The sequence below is a fragment of the Pongo pygmaeus genome, chromosome 11 (genome assembly GCF_028885625.2).
Source record: "Pongo pygmaeus isolate AG05252 chromosome 11, NHGRI_mPonPyg2-v2.0_pri, whole genome shotgun sequence".
Taxonomy (NCBI): Eukaryota; Metazoa; Chordata; class Mammalia; order Primates; family Hominidae; genus Pongo; species Pongo pygmaeus.
Genome location: NC_072384.2, coordinates 74,192,658 through 74,208,571, shown reverse-complemented (window position 1 = coordinate 74,208,571; position 15,914 = coordinate 74,192,658). Strand labels below are relative to the sequence as shown.

The 15,914-nt window shown below is 42.3% G+C and overlaps 1 protein-coding gene across 8 annotated transcripts in view; it reads left to right on the top strand.

The window, feature by feature from the left end:
- Positions 1-15,914, top strand: part of WIPF1 (WAS/WASL interacting protein family member 1) — a 122,896-nt gene that overhangs the window by 82,785 nt on the left and 24,197 nt on the right. For 6 of the 8 annotated variants that reach the window (XM_054477656.2, XM_063647629.1, XM_054477659.2 and 3 more), the window contains one exon: positions 14,115-14,203. In XM_054477656.2, the coding sequence (XP_054333631.1) occupies positions 14,153-14,203 (51 nt within the window). In that variant the 5' untranslated portion in view covers positions 14,115-14,152. Of the gene's footprint in view, positions 1-1,953; positions 2,153-13,799; positions 13,991-14,114; positions 14,204-15,914 lie in introns of those variants that run through there. The other 2 variants (XM_054477655.2, XM_063647630.1) reach the window with 2 other exon arrangements.

Sequence of the window (15,914 nt, the reverse complement as noted above, 5' to 3'; positions counted from 1 at the left end):
GAACTTCAAAATAATTCTGAAAATACGTAGAGAAATTGTTATATCGCACATGTTCTCTTTTTAGACCCAACTATAATTAGACTTCCCCAAAGATTCACTCAGGCATTTACTTAACAGTTGATCAAGTTTTCTGTTTTCCTGAGGGTTTGTATTGGGGGAAGTGGCTGGTAGCTGCAGGCCTCCACCTCTGTCCAGCCCCATGCCTGCAGGTATTTATTCGTGTATTAAGTCACGAGTGGACACCAGGCCAGAGTTAGACAAGAGGCGGTCCCTGCCTTCAAGGGGCTCCAGGCAAAGCAGAGGACTCTCAGTCACTTATTCTTGGGTACTCCACTCCAGGAACTGTGCCCATGGCCTGGCATCATGAATCTGCTCATGGAGTTAGACTCCTATCTCAGGGAAATTTGAGTTTAAAAGATCTTTAGACATCATCTGTCCCAGTACTCCCCAGTAGGAGCACTTCTGGTATTTTGGGTGGGACTGTCGTAAGCACCATAGGAAATTTCCCATTCCTGGCCCCACCCACTGAATGCTGCAGGCCCCTGCCCCCACCATTCCCACTCACTGCTCACCACCCCCAACAGCTACCTGAGTTGAAAATTACCCATCTAGCCCAGTTCTATCACTTTACAGGTAAGGCAGTGTTAGACAACATATGTTCTTTTCATGCCTCTGGCCTCTGATCCTAGCAGAATCAGGACCCAACATTCAGATTTTACAACGAAGCTAGTTTCTGAAATATGCCTCTCTTTTAAATTCTTCGACTGTTAACTGTTTTCTCAGAGTAATATGCTATGTGTTGCAAATGTAAGTCTGAACCTTTAAGATGGGTTAAGAAAAAATTATGAGCATTTTCAGATCTTTCTATACATAACTCAAGGTTTTGATAAAATGTTTTCTACATGTATTCCATTGCCATCCACCTCTTGAGTTCTTTAATAATGAGAAATCTGACTTTCTTCCTTCTGCCCTCTTTATCTCTATGCTTTTGTCAAGCATCTCCTAGGAGAGTTACTGTTATCCCATTAAGTGTGGGGGACAGAAACATTTTGGCATAGAAAGCTATGGATCTGCAGCTGACTTAAGCTGTATATTATTTACCCTGACTTGGGCACCAAAATCACATTTCAAAACTCATTTGCTGCCAAGTATGGTAGCTCAAGCCTGTAATCCCAGCAATTTGGGAAGCTAAGATGGAAGGATCACTTTGAAGCTAGGAGTGCAAGACCAGGCTGGGCAACAAAGCAAGATCCCATCTCTACCAAATATAAAAATAAAATAGCCAGGTGCATTGGCATATGCCTGTAGTCTCAGCTACTCAGGAGGCTGAGGCTGGAGGATTGCTCGAACCCAGGAGGTCAGGGCCACAGGGAGCTATGATTACGCCACTGCACTCCAGCCTAAGTGACAGCAAGACTGTCTCTAAAAAAAAAAGAAATAAATAAAACAAAACCAAAAAAAGAACCTCATTTGCCTTCATACACCTGACCTGCTCTCTTTACCTGCATTTGTAACTTTCTCCCCACACACTTGAATGCCCTGTAAATGAGAAGAAGCCCTTAGCCTAATTAAGAGATAAGGTAAGGTAGGTAAGAGCTTTTCTTTCTTGAGTGACTCTTTTCCCTATTACGCAATGGAATAGTCAGTACTTACAGTGATACTTTCAAATATAATTTTCCTAAAGGAATCTCAAGTTCCATGAACAGTTATTTTTGTGGGAACATCTAGAATAAAGTTGGACTCTTCACTGAGTGGAGGTGCTCATCTCCTCTTGTCACTGTACCAAATAGCTGTGTATTACACCTCGTGGAGAAGAGAAACATTTAATTTTTTTTAATTTAGGTTTTTTTTCTTGCTTGCTTCTTAAGCAAAACCAATCTAGTTTCTTTTTCTGCAGCAAAGGAGGAAGGAACAAACAACAAATTAATCAGACAGGAAGCGAATAACCACAGAAGGACGTCTGCCTCTGACTCAGTATGTCACATTTAACAAGAGGCCAGAGCTTGTCCAAAATGGCTGTCCAAAAACGACCCCACACTTGCGTTAGAAGATGATACCTTTTTCAGGGACAGTTTTCTCTCTTGGCTCCTGTCCCGCTGGCCCTCTGTCTGCCTGTGTCCCTGACCATGGCTCCCTGCAGTACCCTTTAACGGTAAGAAAAATTATATTCAAAGTTTATTTCCTTTATCAGCTACAGGGAAGAACTAAATGGCTTTTAATGGACCATAGTATGTCGAGATAAAGTTGTTTAATTTTTCTGTAGAACACCATGTGAGCTATTCCTGTTGCCCAGAATGCTAGTTTCACCACTATGGTGATTGTGAATGATTCATAACTTATGCTTTGAGCCAAAATGTAAGCAAGATTTTCAATAGAATTTTTTTCGACCACTGGACAAGTTTGGATCCACAGGAATTTATTTTCCCATTTAAATTGGGGGCTTATGTCAGTAAATATATCCTTTTGGTGTATGATACAGTTGTCCACACAACTGCCTTTGAATCTTTGGTGTGGCAACAATAAGTGCTTTAAAGTACAAGGAGCCATTGGAAGCTTCAAACGAAAATACCATGGAACTAAGCTGTTGCAGTTCTGTTGCTGCCGATGTGCTATTTAAGTTCAAAACTCAAACTAAACCATTTCTAAGCAGAGTCTTTTATAATACGATTTGTCTTTTAGAATAAGTCTATTCCTGTTATAACAGTGTGTGCACAATTACTATCGCAAATCAAATTCTATAGCATTAGTTATAACTTTATGTTTAATATGATTAATGTTTTGGCATAAAATATTGTGATTTTTAAAATTTCAAGCCATCTACTCAGAGACTTAGCAGAACTAAGGAAACTTTTTACATTAAAAAACTTTTTTCTAGAATATGTAGGAAGAAACAATTTGACTTATGTTCCTTTCTCCCCGTGAAGAAATATAAAATAAAGCTTTAAAAAACTCAGAAGGCACATATAACTTTAGTCACTAACTACAAGTTTTTTGTTTTTTTTGGTTTGTATTTTTAGTAGAGACAGGGTTTCACCATGTTGGTCAGGCTGGTCTCAAACTCCTGACCTCAAGTGATCTGCCCGCCTCGGCCTCCCAAAGTGCTGGGATTACAGGCATACAAGTTATTTTAAATAATTTAATGGCATAACTAGTATATGTAGTAAGAGAATGGAGAGGTGGTAAATGAAAAGGCTACTGAAAGATTCTAACTAAGCAAAGTAAGACAGCTTGGTAGAGAGAAAGATGAAAGACTGGAGAAAGAATAGGACAGGACAGTGAGAAAGGAAGATGAGAAACTGGGGAAAGGTTCTGAGGTTGATTTGTATGGAAATCATACTGTTACAATTCACTTGGACTACAGTGCTATGTATTAACTTTATCAAGCTTTGTTCTTCTGAACTGGAATATCATCATGTCAAAACTTTTCCTTTTATAGGTCTAAGGTCATTAAATGACTTACCTAAAAGTCATTTTTCACTAAGTCAGGTTTTCTATTGCTCTTTGAAAAGTTTATTCATGGGCTATTTTCTCATAGCGCTTCAACTACTCTAATATCTAACCTTTTAAGGGTTACACATACTCTGGGTGGACTGAAATATTCAGAGAACTCTCTGTGGTGAAAATTAGTTCCTGGGACCGAGCAGCAACTTCAGATCTGATCAAATTCCAAATCTGGCCTGTAGGCTGGAAGTTCCCCAACCTACCTAAAATATAAGATGAAGTGATACTGAATTCCTGGACCCTTCAAGTTTTATGACCTTTTGAAGCCTTCTTAACATTTTATGAACACACATCATTTACTTTGGAAGTTTCTGGCTGTTTAAATTTGTGATATATTTCTGCTTTAAGGTTTGACTCATTTTGTCCAAATTGTTAAACATGTGCTTGTTGTTGAAAAAAGCATTTCTCCTGGACTGCCATAAATACCTTTGTCTGTCCTGAAAATTAAAACTGTAAAAAAAACTAGAATAAGGACTGCCTTAATCAGTATGCTTTTCTGAGAAATTTGAAAGGCACTTTATACACATCTCCCTTCACCATTCACTTGTAATACGGAAGTTTGCATGGGTGTACACACGTAGGCTGATTTAAATCAGCTCATGGTTTCTCTTTCTCGTGGTTAAATAGGGGGAAAGACTGTGATATTTACTGACCACTTATTTTGTGTTAGGTTCTTCACCTTTGCTTATTTTATTTTTTGAAAATGGCTAATACTTATTAAGCACTCCCTCATTTAACTCTTGAATAACCCTACTAAGTAAGTGCTATTATTTTGAAAACCGGACTTACATAAGCTAAGTAATTTACCCAAGGCCACCTAACCACTAAATGTGGAGGAAGTTATCTGAATTGTAAGAGCTTTTTTTCACAAGTGCAGCTTGGAAGCAACATTATAAATTGTGTGATTTCTCTTTTTCTTTTTCTTTTCTGTTTTTTTTTTTTTTTTTTTTTCGAGACAGGGTTTAGCTCTGTCATCCACACTGGAGTGCAATGGCATGATCACAGCTCATTGCACCCTCAAACTCCTAGACTCAAGCAGTCCTCCCACCTCAGCCTCCCAAGTAGCTAGAACTACAGATGTGTGCCACCATGCCCAGTTAATTTTATATATATATATATTTTTTTTTCTTTTGTAGAGATGAGGGTCCCACTATGTTTGCCCAGGATGGTCTCAAACTCTTGGGCTCAAGCGATCTTCCCACCCTGGCCTCCCAAAGTGCTGGGATTATAGTCATGAGCTATGACACCCAGCCAGTATGATTTCTTGAGGTGCTTTTCCGGCCTTGGGAATCTGAGATTACAAATGTTTTGCTTTAAATGTCACAGCAACAGTAAATATCTTTAAAACTAATAATCTCAAGTAAGATATTAAGTCTTTTCACTTCTTCAGAGGTAAACTTGGTGACACTTCTGCTTATATCATAAAGCTGTACTTTCAATAATAAAATGAATACAGTATATCAAGTATGCTGACATATATGCCGTGTGTGTGTGTGTGTGTGTGTGTGTGTGAGAGAGAAACAGTGGCACATCTTAATCCTCTGGTAGAACTAAATGTGGTGATAGCGATTTAGGCAGATTTTAGCTTGGAGATTTGAACCCCTTAAAGAGATGGGAAGTATGGGAGAAAACCTGCTACTCTTTCATTATATGGATAAAGTAAAAAATGTTTCCTTTCCCTTTCCTTCAGTTAAATAATGACAGGTAGGCGGGTCATTCAGCTCACCTTCATTTTCTCACTATTAAAAGGGTCTTCGATGTCTATGAATTTGTATTAATTTTAAAATTAAATGTGCACAATAGTGGATTAAAAAATAATTTTACTTCACAGCAACCTTTATTTCCCTAGCAGTACTCTTGCAGTAAATTTGTGTCCAAGCTCCTAGCCAGTCTTAATGATGTTAGAGATGCTTCAAAATGTCTTCTTTGAAAAACACCTTTCCTACTCCCCGCCAAAATAAATCACCTCCTTATCTAAAAGAACTATAAAAGAAGCATTTCTAGGTTCAGCAGACTTAAATTGACATTTACCATTAAGAAGACAACCTAATCAGATGTCGCTGAAGTATTGTTTTCAATGATGATTGACTGAGAAAAGAGCAGTACATTTTGAGAAGTGAGGGATTCTGTATATGGCAAGCATGTGCTCCACATTCAGCTCAAATGGAGACTAACAATGCATAAGAACCAACTGGGTGAGGCTGCTGATTTGCTAATAAAGCTGTTTTCCTCTTCTCTGCCTTTTGCTTCCTCTGGAGTCCAGCTGCCTTTTCTGTTTCCCCTCTTGTATCCATGGCCTTATTGCTCTGAGCAAGGACCTTCAGCTTGGAGAGAGGAAGAGTAGCAATAATAGAAACGAACCTTTCTGCAAAGGTATTGAAAGTTTCTAAAATGGCCAGACCACATGCTGGGGGGAAGGGACGGTAGAGCTGTTGCACAGTGACTCGCGTCATAAAATAGAAACTCCAGGCAACTGCAGCTGTGAAAAGATTGTGTTAAAGAAACAGGATGACTGTGGTTTACTGCGAGCATCAATTTTCCTGTTGAGCATTTTTTACAGGAAGTTGAAGAACAAAGCCAAATTCATCTTAATTAGTTCTAATGGTTTTCTGATCTTAAATACATCCAGCTAAGTTTGCATCATGGAGGAGTATCTAAAGAATAGAATCAAGAATAATTGAGTAGGAATCCCGAAACGACATGCTTTTTAAAATTCACCGTCTTAGCAGCAATTTGAGTTTGCTCAATGATTTTATTTTTGCAGGGTGACTTGGAGTGGATTCACTGTCTTTGTAATGAATGCCCTTGCAGTTATTTTTTATGGTTGTAATAACTCAATTTGAATTGAAAAACCTTTTCTCAGGAAAACACTTTTGTGTTACATGTATTATAAATTTTGTTCCGTTAATATTTTTTGGTCAAACAATTGTGTGTTTATGTGTATGTGTGACACAGAGAGAGGGAGAGAGAGAGAGATGTACATGTACTTATAAGCTGGAAGGACATGTATCAAAATAACAAAGAGTTACCTCTGGTTATTACCCCCAATCCTTTTTCACATAAAAATTAATTATTATTCAGTGCTTCCTTCAGTGGTTAAATACAACTTCAGTGCTTTTTTTTCATCTTTGTATGTTTTTGTATTCTCTACAATACAAAAGGAGAAAAAGAAATCTCGAAGAAAACAACAACAAACAAAAAACTAACCTGAAGATGCCAAAAGCACTCAAGAAATACACAGATGAAAATGAGTTAAGAGCATTATATATAAAGTAAAATATAAATGAGTCCAGGCATGGTGGCTCATGCTTGTTATCATAGCACCTTGGGAGGCTGATGCGGGTGGATCACTTGAGGTCAGGAGTTCAAGACCAGCCTGGCCAACATGGTGAAACCACATCTCTACCAAGAATACAAAAATTAGCCAAGTGTGGTGGTGTGCACCTGTAATCTCAGCTACTCGGGAGGCTGAGGCAGGAGAATTGTTTGAACCCAGGAGGTGGAGGTTGCAGTGAGCCAAGATCGTACCACTGCAGTCCAGCCTGGGCAACAGAGCCAGACTCTGTCTCAAAAAAAAAAAAAAAGTCAATAAATAAATGTAAATAAAAATAGAAAATAATGAGGGCAAGAGAGCAGTTGGATTTTTGAATCTATCCAGTTATATTATTTCTGATACCCTCCCCCACCCGCAGCAAATAAAATATTCCTCTATTGATTCAATCTTTTGGGGGAAAAAAGTTTAATTTTCCACCATTCATTTTAGGTATGATAGTATTTAAGGGTTACTTTTAGCAACATTTATAGAGCAAAATGCTTTATATTTTTGAATAGTCCAAATTAATGATAAACATAATTGGATAAAGCTGCTTCTTATCTTCTCTAATGGAACCCCTGCCCACGTGGGATTAGAGACCGGCCTTCGGAGGATTGTCAACTGTGTTCACTGGGGGACTATTAGGAATCGCTCCCCACCTCATGTTATTCTGTAGTGTGGGCCCTAGGCAGTGCAATCTAGAATGAATTTTAAGTTGGCTATGAAACTAAGAAACAGTTTATTTAAATAACCAGCCCATTTTCTTGATCCCAAGGAAGGCAATCATTTTACATTCAGGGATGAGTCTGCTTTCCTAGATGAGCACATTGAAGAAGAAACCCTGAGTTTCCTGGGGCACGTCTGGACTGAACTGTGAGCTATGGTTGACCTCTAGTTGGCCATGCCATTGAGGAGAATGTGTCCCCTGTACTGTTGGGGAGTGGGCTGAGCAGTTCTCTTTCTCTCAGAGTGCTCGTTGTAGCCAACATTGCATGTTTAACAAGTGAGTCCAGGCTGCAAGATGCCCTAGTTGATCTGGGATCAGTGAATGTTGTCTAAATGTAAGTGTTAAACCATGATGTTGACCTAATAGCATTCTAGTAAGACCAACGATGCCCGCCATTTCATTCACAGAATGAACTAGGAAGTCCAGAATTTCTAAATGCTGGGGTGGTGTGTGTGTATGTGTGTGTGTGTGTGTGTGTGTGTGTGTGTGTGTGTGTGTGTAGGCAACAAAGAAGAAACAGTAATTAAATTTTTAAAGTCATTTATGCAAATTATTTCTCTCTGTTCTCTCAACCCATAAAGCCAATTCCTTACGAAAGGTTTATTGATAGATTCCTCCCCTTACTTCAGCTATTTTCACCTAAAATTTGTTTATTTTTGAATGATTCATTCACTTATTAAATAAACCTTTGGCAGTCACTTACATACTCTAGGGTTCTGGCTGATTTTTAAATTTTTTAACGTATGACAATCCAGAAATATCTTGGTGAGAAATCAATTGATGGATAGTTTATTCAAAGGCCATTATCTTATTGTTTCCACAATGGATAATAGACAAACGTATGTTGTTAAAGCCATGTGTATTAATTTGCTAGGACTGCCATAATAAAATACCACAGCCTGGGTAGATCAAATAACAGAAATTTGTTTTCTCCCAGCTCTGGAAGCTGGAAGTCCAAGATCAAGATGTAGGCAGGTTTGGTGTGTTCTGAAGCCTCTTTCCTTGGTTTGCAGACAGCCACCTTCTCACTGCGTCTTCACTTGAAGACTTTCCTCTGTGTGAGCACATGCCTGATGTCTCTTCCTCTTTGTATGAGGACACCAGTCAAATTGGATTAAGATCTCACCCAATGGCCTCATTTTAGCTTAATCACCTCTTTAAAGACCCTATCTCCAAATACAGTTGCCTTCTGAGGTCCTGAGGGTTAGGAATTCAGCATATCACCTTGCAGGGGACATAGTTCAGACCATAATACCGTATGTGAAAACAAAAGCCTTTTCTGTCCCTTGGGTTTTCTTTGTGTACGTAGAAGTCAACACACCAAGTAAAGATTTTAGGAAGTCTGGCTTTTCTATCATGAAAGTTACTTAACATTGAAATTATTCTTAAAAAGAAATTAACTCTGAAAAGTGTGTCTTCTTAAAAGTTCATTGCCTGGGTTGGGGTGGGGTAGGAGGGCAAGGCCCAGCAAGTGGGTAGGCATGTGATCCGACACTGCCGAGAGCTCAACTAGTCTGGGAAGCCGGACACAGGCACAACAGATTCTGATGCAGGAGATGACTGACCACACCGGGAAACTGCTGCTGAGTCTTTTGCCTTCTTGGGTCTCTCCTGCACCCAAGTCAGCTGCCTTTCCTGCCATGCTCGCATCTCCAAGGGAAGAACCAAATGCTGGGAGGCCCAGTCATCAGTCGGCCTCATTCCCACCCAGGCAGATTCACCCACAGCCACTGAGCAAAGCTGTGGCCCCTCAGACTAGCCTCCAGGTCCATCCCTCCTCTGCCAGGCACTCAGCAGTTTGTACCAGCAGGGACCCATCCTCATCCTCCGAAGGACAGATCTAAGCCCTGTCCACTGACAGCTTTGCTCCCCCAGGCCATGCTGAAAGCCTTGCACACACCATTTCATTTAATCTGCTCAGCAACTTCCCATTTAACAGATGGGAAAAACAAATTCCCATCTGAATCTGCCAGGTGGCAGAGCAAGGATTCAGAACCAAATCTGCCTGACCAAGGTCTCATGTTCTCCCTTTTTCATTCTATAAACCCACTGGTAAAGCCCAAAGGACTCCTTTTTTTTTTAATTTAATTTTAATTTGTTTTTATTTTATTTTATTTTTAGAGATAAAGGGCTCACTTTGTAGCCCAAGCTGGTCTTAAACTCCTGGGCTCAAGCAGTCTTCCCACCTTGACCTCCCAAAGTGTTGGAATTATAGGCATAAGTCACCACTCCCAGTCCCAAAGGGACCCTTTTGTGTCTGCGTTTAAATGCATAAAATAAAATACAAAGAATTACAAAGGAAACTAATTTATTAAAATACGTACTTCTTTATTAATGGTTTAAACAACAAGATCTAGCAACAGATCTAAACGTTGCCAGAATGTTGAAAATTGTTGGTGTGTAGTTGTAATATGATGTGAAAATATCACATGAAAACTATTGGTGAAAGAATATCAGATATTATGGTTTGTGGCCTACATTCATAATCAAAGGAAATGCTACATTTCAGTTAGTGCTTAGTAGAAATAATATGTACTCTTTTTTCATCCAAGTTCATGAACCTTTGAATTCTATCCACAGACTCTGGGTGTGAGGATCCAGGCAGGAATGCCTGGTCTGTTAGGATCTGTGCTCTAGGGCCAAGGCCTTCAGTAAGATCTGGCTCTGGCTCTGATGTGGGCTGTCAAGTCCATGAGAGGAGGGAAGCCCTCCTCTCCCAAGGCCTTGGGGCTCTACCTCTCTGGGGAAGTTGGAGGCTGCCAGGAAGGTAAGTTCCAGTATGCAACACTAGCAAGCCCCTCTGAAACAGGGCTGATTCTTTTGCCCGGATCTCACAGTGCACTGGGGTGATGCTGGGAGCCCTTCCAGTGGCAAGCACTCAGCTTGTTTGTGTGATACACCGTTCTTTCACTGCATATATATTTAGTAAGAACCCTACTTTGTGCCAGGTATTGGCAAGACCCCATGGATTCCATAGGCTGGCGGAAAGACAGCCAAGAAGTGGGCCTGGCGTGGCCAGTGGGCCCAGTGTTGGGGCACACGAGCTTGGTATTCTTTGATCCAGGGGCTGAGTGAGGTGGCAGTATTGGAGTCTGGGGTTTCTCACACACTTCCCTTGAGGCCCCAGCCTGGAGAAGTCCAGACCGTGCCCAGCACTTGTTCAGCTAGAAGGGAGGAGAGAGGACATGGCAGCCTCCCTCATCTATGTTACCATTGAGATTGGAAAGGGACAGTTAATCTGGAGGGGAGTGAGAGGTGGGGCCAGGGAAAGCAAGCCATGCAAACAGAAGTTCGCAGAGGAAGAGAGGAAAGAGTACTTAGTTCTGTACCATACTCTAAAAAGTGAGAGCCCTCACCCGTAGACCCTCTCCCCACTGTCCATCTGAAGTGGCCAGGAAGGAAAGGCAGCACTTCTTTCAATACCTCAGACCCTTTAATAGCATCTTGCTCCCTGAACCTTGGTTTTGCCTGCTAATTTCTGCAATCTGGCCTTGGCCCTGGCCCCAGCCATGACTGTTGCCATGTCTCCCACACTAGTCCTCTGGACCGTGAAGTTAGCACGCCCTCCCTGGAGCTGTCATCCAGAAGTTAATATACAAGTCAGTTAGTGCACAGACAGTACTAAAACAGCAGCAACAGAGAATTGTAAAATAATTAAGGAGGTCTTTCAGAGAGGCAGCCCCTGAAAGGGTCCCCATTCCACAGTCTGCCCCCTAAGCTGTGCAGGACAGAAGTTCAGTTTGATCTCTGCTACGAGAGCCAAACTCATGACAACCATACCCATAAGAGGTTCCTGTTAGTTGACCAGAATATCCACTCCTTCCTAGATATTAGGATCACAGAATGACAGAAAGTTAATTGGTGAACATGGAGTCAGACAAAATAGTCTTGAGGGATTTTTCATCGACCAAGCACGTGGATGCACTGTTCCCAGAGCCCATCTCTTGGGCCCACCGGGCAGACCAGGCTATCCCCATTCCTTGATAAGCCTTTCCCAGCTCTGGTCATACCATTGATTTGGCTCCAGCATCTTTCGCAGTAGTCAGGCCTGAATCAGATCCCTTTCGTTCCTGCTGGTCCTAGGAGACGTCTGACTCCAAGGCTTCTGAATGTGCTGCTGGAGATGCCCCTTGATGGAGGACCCCCTAACACAGGCACCCAGTCCTGCTCACAATGCCCATGTGGCCCTATGGGTGACTAATTGATGTCATGCCAGAAAGAGCAATTTAAGAAACATACTTTAAAAGTATCCTTGCCTGAGACAGTCTCTTACTGAAAACAGATTCCAGCCTAGTTAACAGGTGAGCTGTGGCACTAATTCGCCTGCCTGAAAGTATTTATTAGATCATTAAAAGGGCAGTGAGTGAGTGAGGCAGTGTTATCCAGCAGAAGAGCAGGAACCAAAAGGACATGACTGAATGAATTGCTTCAGGGTGTTTTAGGGAGTGACTTAATTTCTCTGAATCTATCAAATGAGCACAGCTACGTTGGCTTCCACTGTCTTAGGAGTCAGAGATCACGCAAGGATAGAGCCCTGGATCCAGCGGATTCTTCATACATGAGAGCTGCTGTTGCTGCTGTGGAATTTAAAATTTTCATTTTCTAGACCGCCCACTTTGAATGGGAGTCTTCTGAACTGTCTTAATTCTTGTTTCCTGGCGGCTGTGACAAGTCCAGCAGTGTCTTTTTTAGCTTCTCCAGTCCATTTCTGTTCACAGAAAGCAAACCATCTAGCATTATCTCAATAGAAAGTATTTGTTTAGGTTTCAGTTTTCCACATTAACTTGTAGTGGTTGAACTAAATGAATATTTTAAATTCTAAGAAATTGTTTTCTGCAATTAAGGGACTATTGGGAGTTTAAAAAGCCTGACACAGTGGCACACACCTGTAATCCCAGCACTATGGGAGGCTAAGGCAAGAGGATCTCATGAGGCCAGGAGTTCAAGACTAGCCTGGGCAACATAGCAAGACCCCATCACAACAAAAATAAAAAATAAAAATAAATTAGCTGGACATGGTGGCATATGCCTGCAGTCCTAGCTAAGCTACTCAGGACGTTGAGGCAGGAGGATTCCTTAGGCCCAGGAATTTGAGGCAACAGTAAGCTATGATTATGCCACTGCATTCCAGCCTGGGAGACAGAGCAAGACCTCATCTCCAAAAAAAAAAAGAATTAAAAAAAATTTTTTAAAGAAATATAATTCTGCAGTTTAAAATTTGGGACACATGTCTTGTAGAAATAATGTTATTCAGGTGACCAGTGACCCAGACTGCCCACTGGTTTAAGGCTCGATCTCTACGTAGGGCTTTAGTGCATATGAATCACCCAAGGATCTTGTTAAAATGCTGAAACGAATTCAGTTGGGGGCAAAAGGGACTGGGAGTTGACATTTCTAACAGCTCCTGGGTGGTTCCCACGCTGCCCATCCAGTTTGTATAGCAAGGATGGGGTGGGAGAAGCTGGCATTGCTTAGGGTTGAGAACGGTGGGTGAGGCGTTGTCCTAGACAGGGCAGAGGGAGCAGGGGTTCTAGTGAGGCGAAGGAACAGAACTGCAAGGATTGGAGGAAATGGGGAGAGGGCTCCTGGCTAGTGTAACTCCCCAGGCACTTCCTGGCCATCATCTCTCCTGGCCCTGGTGTTTGCCAGGCTGCCCTCTCCGCCCTGCCCCCTCACCCACCTGGGGTCCCTAAACTTTCCTACCCAGCTACGGAATCTGGTCTTCCCTTTGTTCTCAGAGCAAGCACACTCTGCAGAAAGGCTCTTCTTTTTTGTTTTATTTATATATAATTTTTTACCCAAACAAAGGTAAGACAGGTTCTTCTAAATGAAATGCATTTGCATTTCTGGTAAACAGCCCGGGAGTCCTAGGTCTGACTTCTCATGCCCGCTCTGTTTTCGCTTAGATCCTCTGAGGAAATGCTAAGGAGCACAGAGATAGGGATGGCTGGTCTTTGAGTGCTCCAAACATAAGGTTGACCCCCACACGTCCACCCCGCCTCACCTGCTGCTCCCTGCTTTCCACCTTACATTCTCCATGCCCTCTCCCTGGAGGACTAGGAACTTTGAGGGCGGGACTAGAAGTAGATTCATTTTCATATTCCTGCAGTGCACACACAGACTTGGCGAATGTCAGGAAGAATGGGAGGAGAAAGCCAGAGGGGTGGGAGAGCAAGAAAGCATTGTCATGGAGATTAGCAAGGAGGAGAAAACACTTGAAGTCAATTTGTTTTCAGTGAAACTTGGCCAGGATACGTCCTAGCAGTTGTGTGAGACCTTCCTGCTTAACTGGGCCCACCTGGGTCGGTCATGGCCTGCTGTGGTGGTTGGGGGAATGGAGCCCAGTAAGGCACTGGATGTGGCCTCCATTCTCTCCAAGCACCTCGGCTCAGAAGCCCCTCTGCTGGGATCCTTCCAGAACAGTAACGTTTTAGCAGTGAGGTGTAAAGGTAAGCCCATCTCTTTTAAGAGTTGAGCTAGGTGGAGCTGTCAATTTGGTGGGAAAGTGAAGGCAGATCAGGACAGTATTACTAAGATTACATCTAATACATGATCGCATTCTTGTTTTTCCAGATTTATCAGTAAGACTGTTGAGCGCATAACTGCCCAAGATGCCTGTCCCTCCCCCTCCAGCACCACCGCCGCCCCCGACGTTTGCACTGGTGAGTGTCTCTTCCCCAAACACTTTCTATGCATAAGCAAGCCAAATGAAGCCAAAACCTGGCATGCATGTGTTTGTATTAAATGTGTTTGCATTCTGGCTTACATGTGATACAACAGGCTTTCCCAGTGCCCAGAGTAAGCCAAACCCTGAAACCCAGCAAATACAAACAACACGAAGGGTTTTGTTTGTTTAAGGTCTCATGTGATGGATAGTACAAGGGTGGAATGTGGCTGATGAGGTGTTTTCTGCCACATCTGCGCAGGGACATGTGCTGGCCCAAGATAGGGTTTGCAGGAGCAGTTCTGAGACCAGTGTGCACTGTTTTCATTCAGATGAACTCAATGTCTGGCCTTTAACTTCTGGGCTGGACGGTCTAGAAACCCAGGTCTCTGCCTGCAGTGCATTCCATTTAAGTGTCTTCCGGTCTCACTCCTTTCTTTTTTTCTGCCTTTTCACCTCTTCTTCCCAATCTGTTTTTGACAAATATCTCCCTCCACCACCTCTGCCACACACGTTCACATCCTCCTTTAAATCTATACTTGCATTTTAGGCATTCAGATGTTTATTTCCTGAAAGAATTTCTTCACTGGATTCATCCTGGTCTTTTTTTTTTTTTGAGTCTCGCTCTGTCGCCCAGGCTGGAGTGCAATGGCGCGATCTCGGCTCACCGCAACCTCCACCTCCCGTTCAAGTGATTCTCCTGCCTCAGCCTCCCAAGTAGCTGGGACTATAGGCACGCGCCACCATGCCTGGCTAATTTTTGTATTTTTAGTATGGACGAGGTTTCACCATGTTGGCCAGGCTTGTCTTGAACTCCTGACCTCAGTTGATACACCCACCTCGGCCTCCCAAAGTGCTGGGATTACAGGCGTGAGCCACTGTGCCCTGCTCATCCTGCTCCTTTGATAGACCTCTTTGGGGAAGTTAGTGTGCCCTCTTCCAGGAATTTGGTGACCCTCCACTTGGTCATATGGAAAGGCCCCAAGATACGCTGTGTTAGAAAGCCCTCTCCAGCTTGTGAAGCCTTCACTGAGGAGGAGCCTCACACTGATGTTTCCTTCATTTTCACCATTTTCACATGGGGAAACTGAAGCTTGGAGAGAAAGTTTCTTGCCCCAGGTTTCCATGAGACACATTTATATAACTCATCTGAGGTTGAAACCTAGTTAGAAGAACTGCCCATTAATTAGCTTATTGTTACTCAGAGTGTGGCCTTTCAACTGCTTTTTAAGAGTCCCCAAAGTGATGAGGACAAAAATTGAAAGTAAGCATTTAGAAGCATTTCTAACAATTTGACAGTAGTTTTCTGTCTGTTTCTAAGATTGGATGTTGTGTGTCTTTTTTAAAAAACTAATTCATTTTTCTAATAATTCATTGTTATTTTACAAAAGCGTCAGTTCCTGATGAAAATATTTTTCAAAAGACTGGTCCTCGGCCAGGCGTGCACTTTGGAAGGATAACTTGAGCCCAGCAGTTCGAGACCAGCCTGGGCAACATGGCGAGACCCCCATATCTACAAAATAATTTTTAAAATTAGCCAGCCAGACATGGCGGTGCATGCTTATAGTCCCAGCTACTCTGGAGGCAGAGATGGGAGGATTGTTTGAGCCCAGGAGATCAAGGCTGCAGTGAGCTGTGATTGCACTACTGCACTCCAGCCTGGGTGATAGAGCAGGAGTGCTCTATTTTTTTTTTTCTGTCCCCCCCAA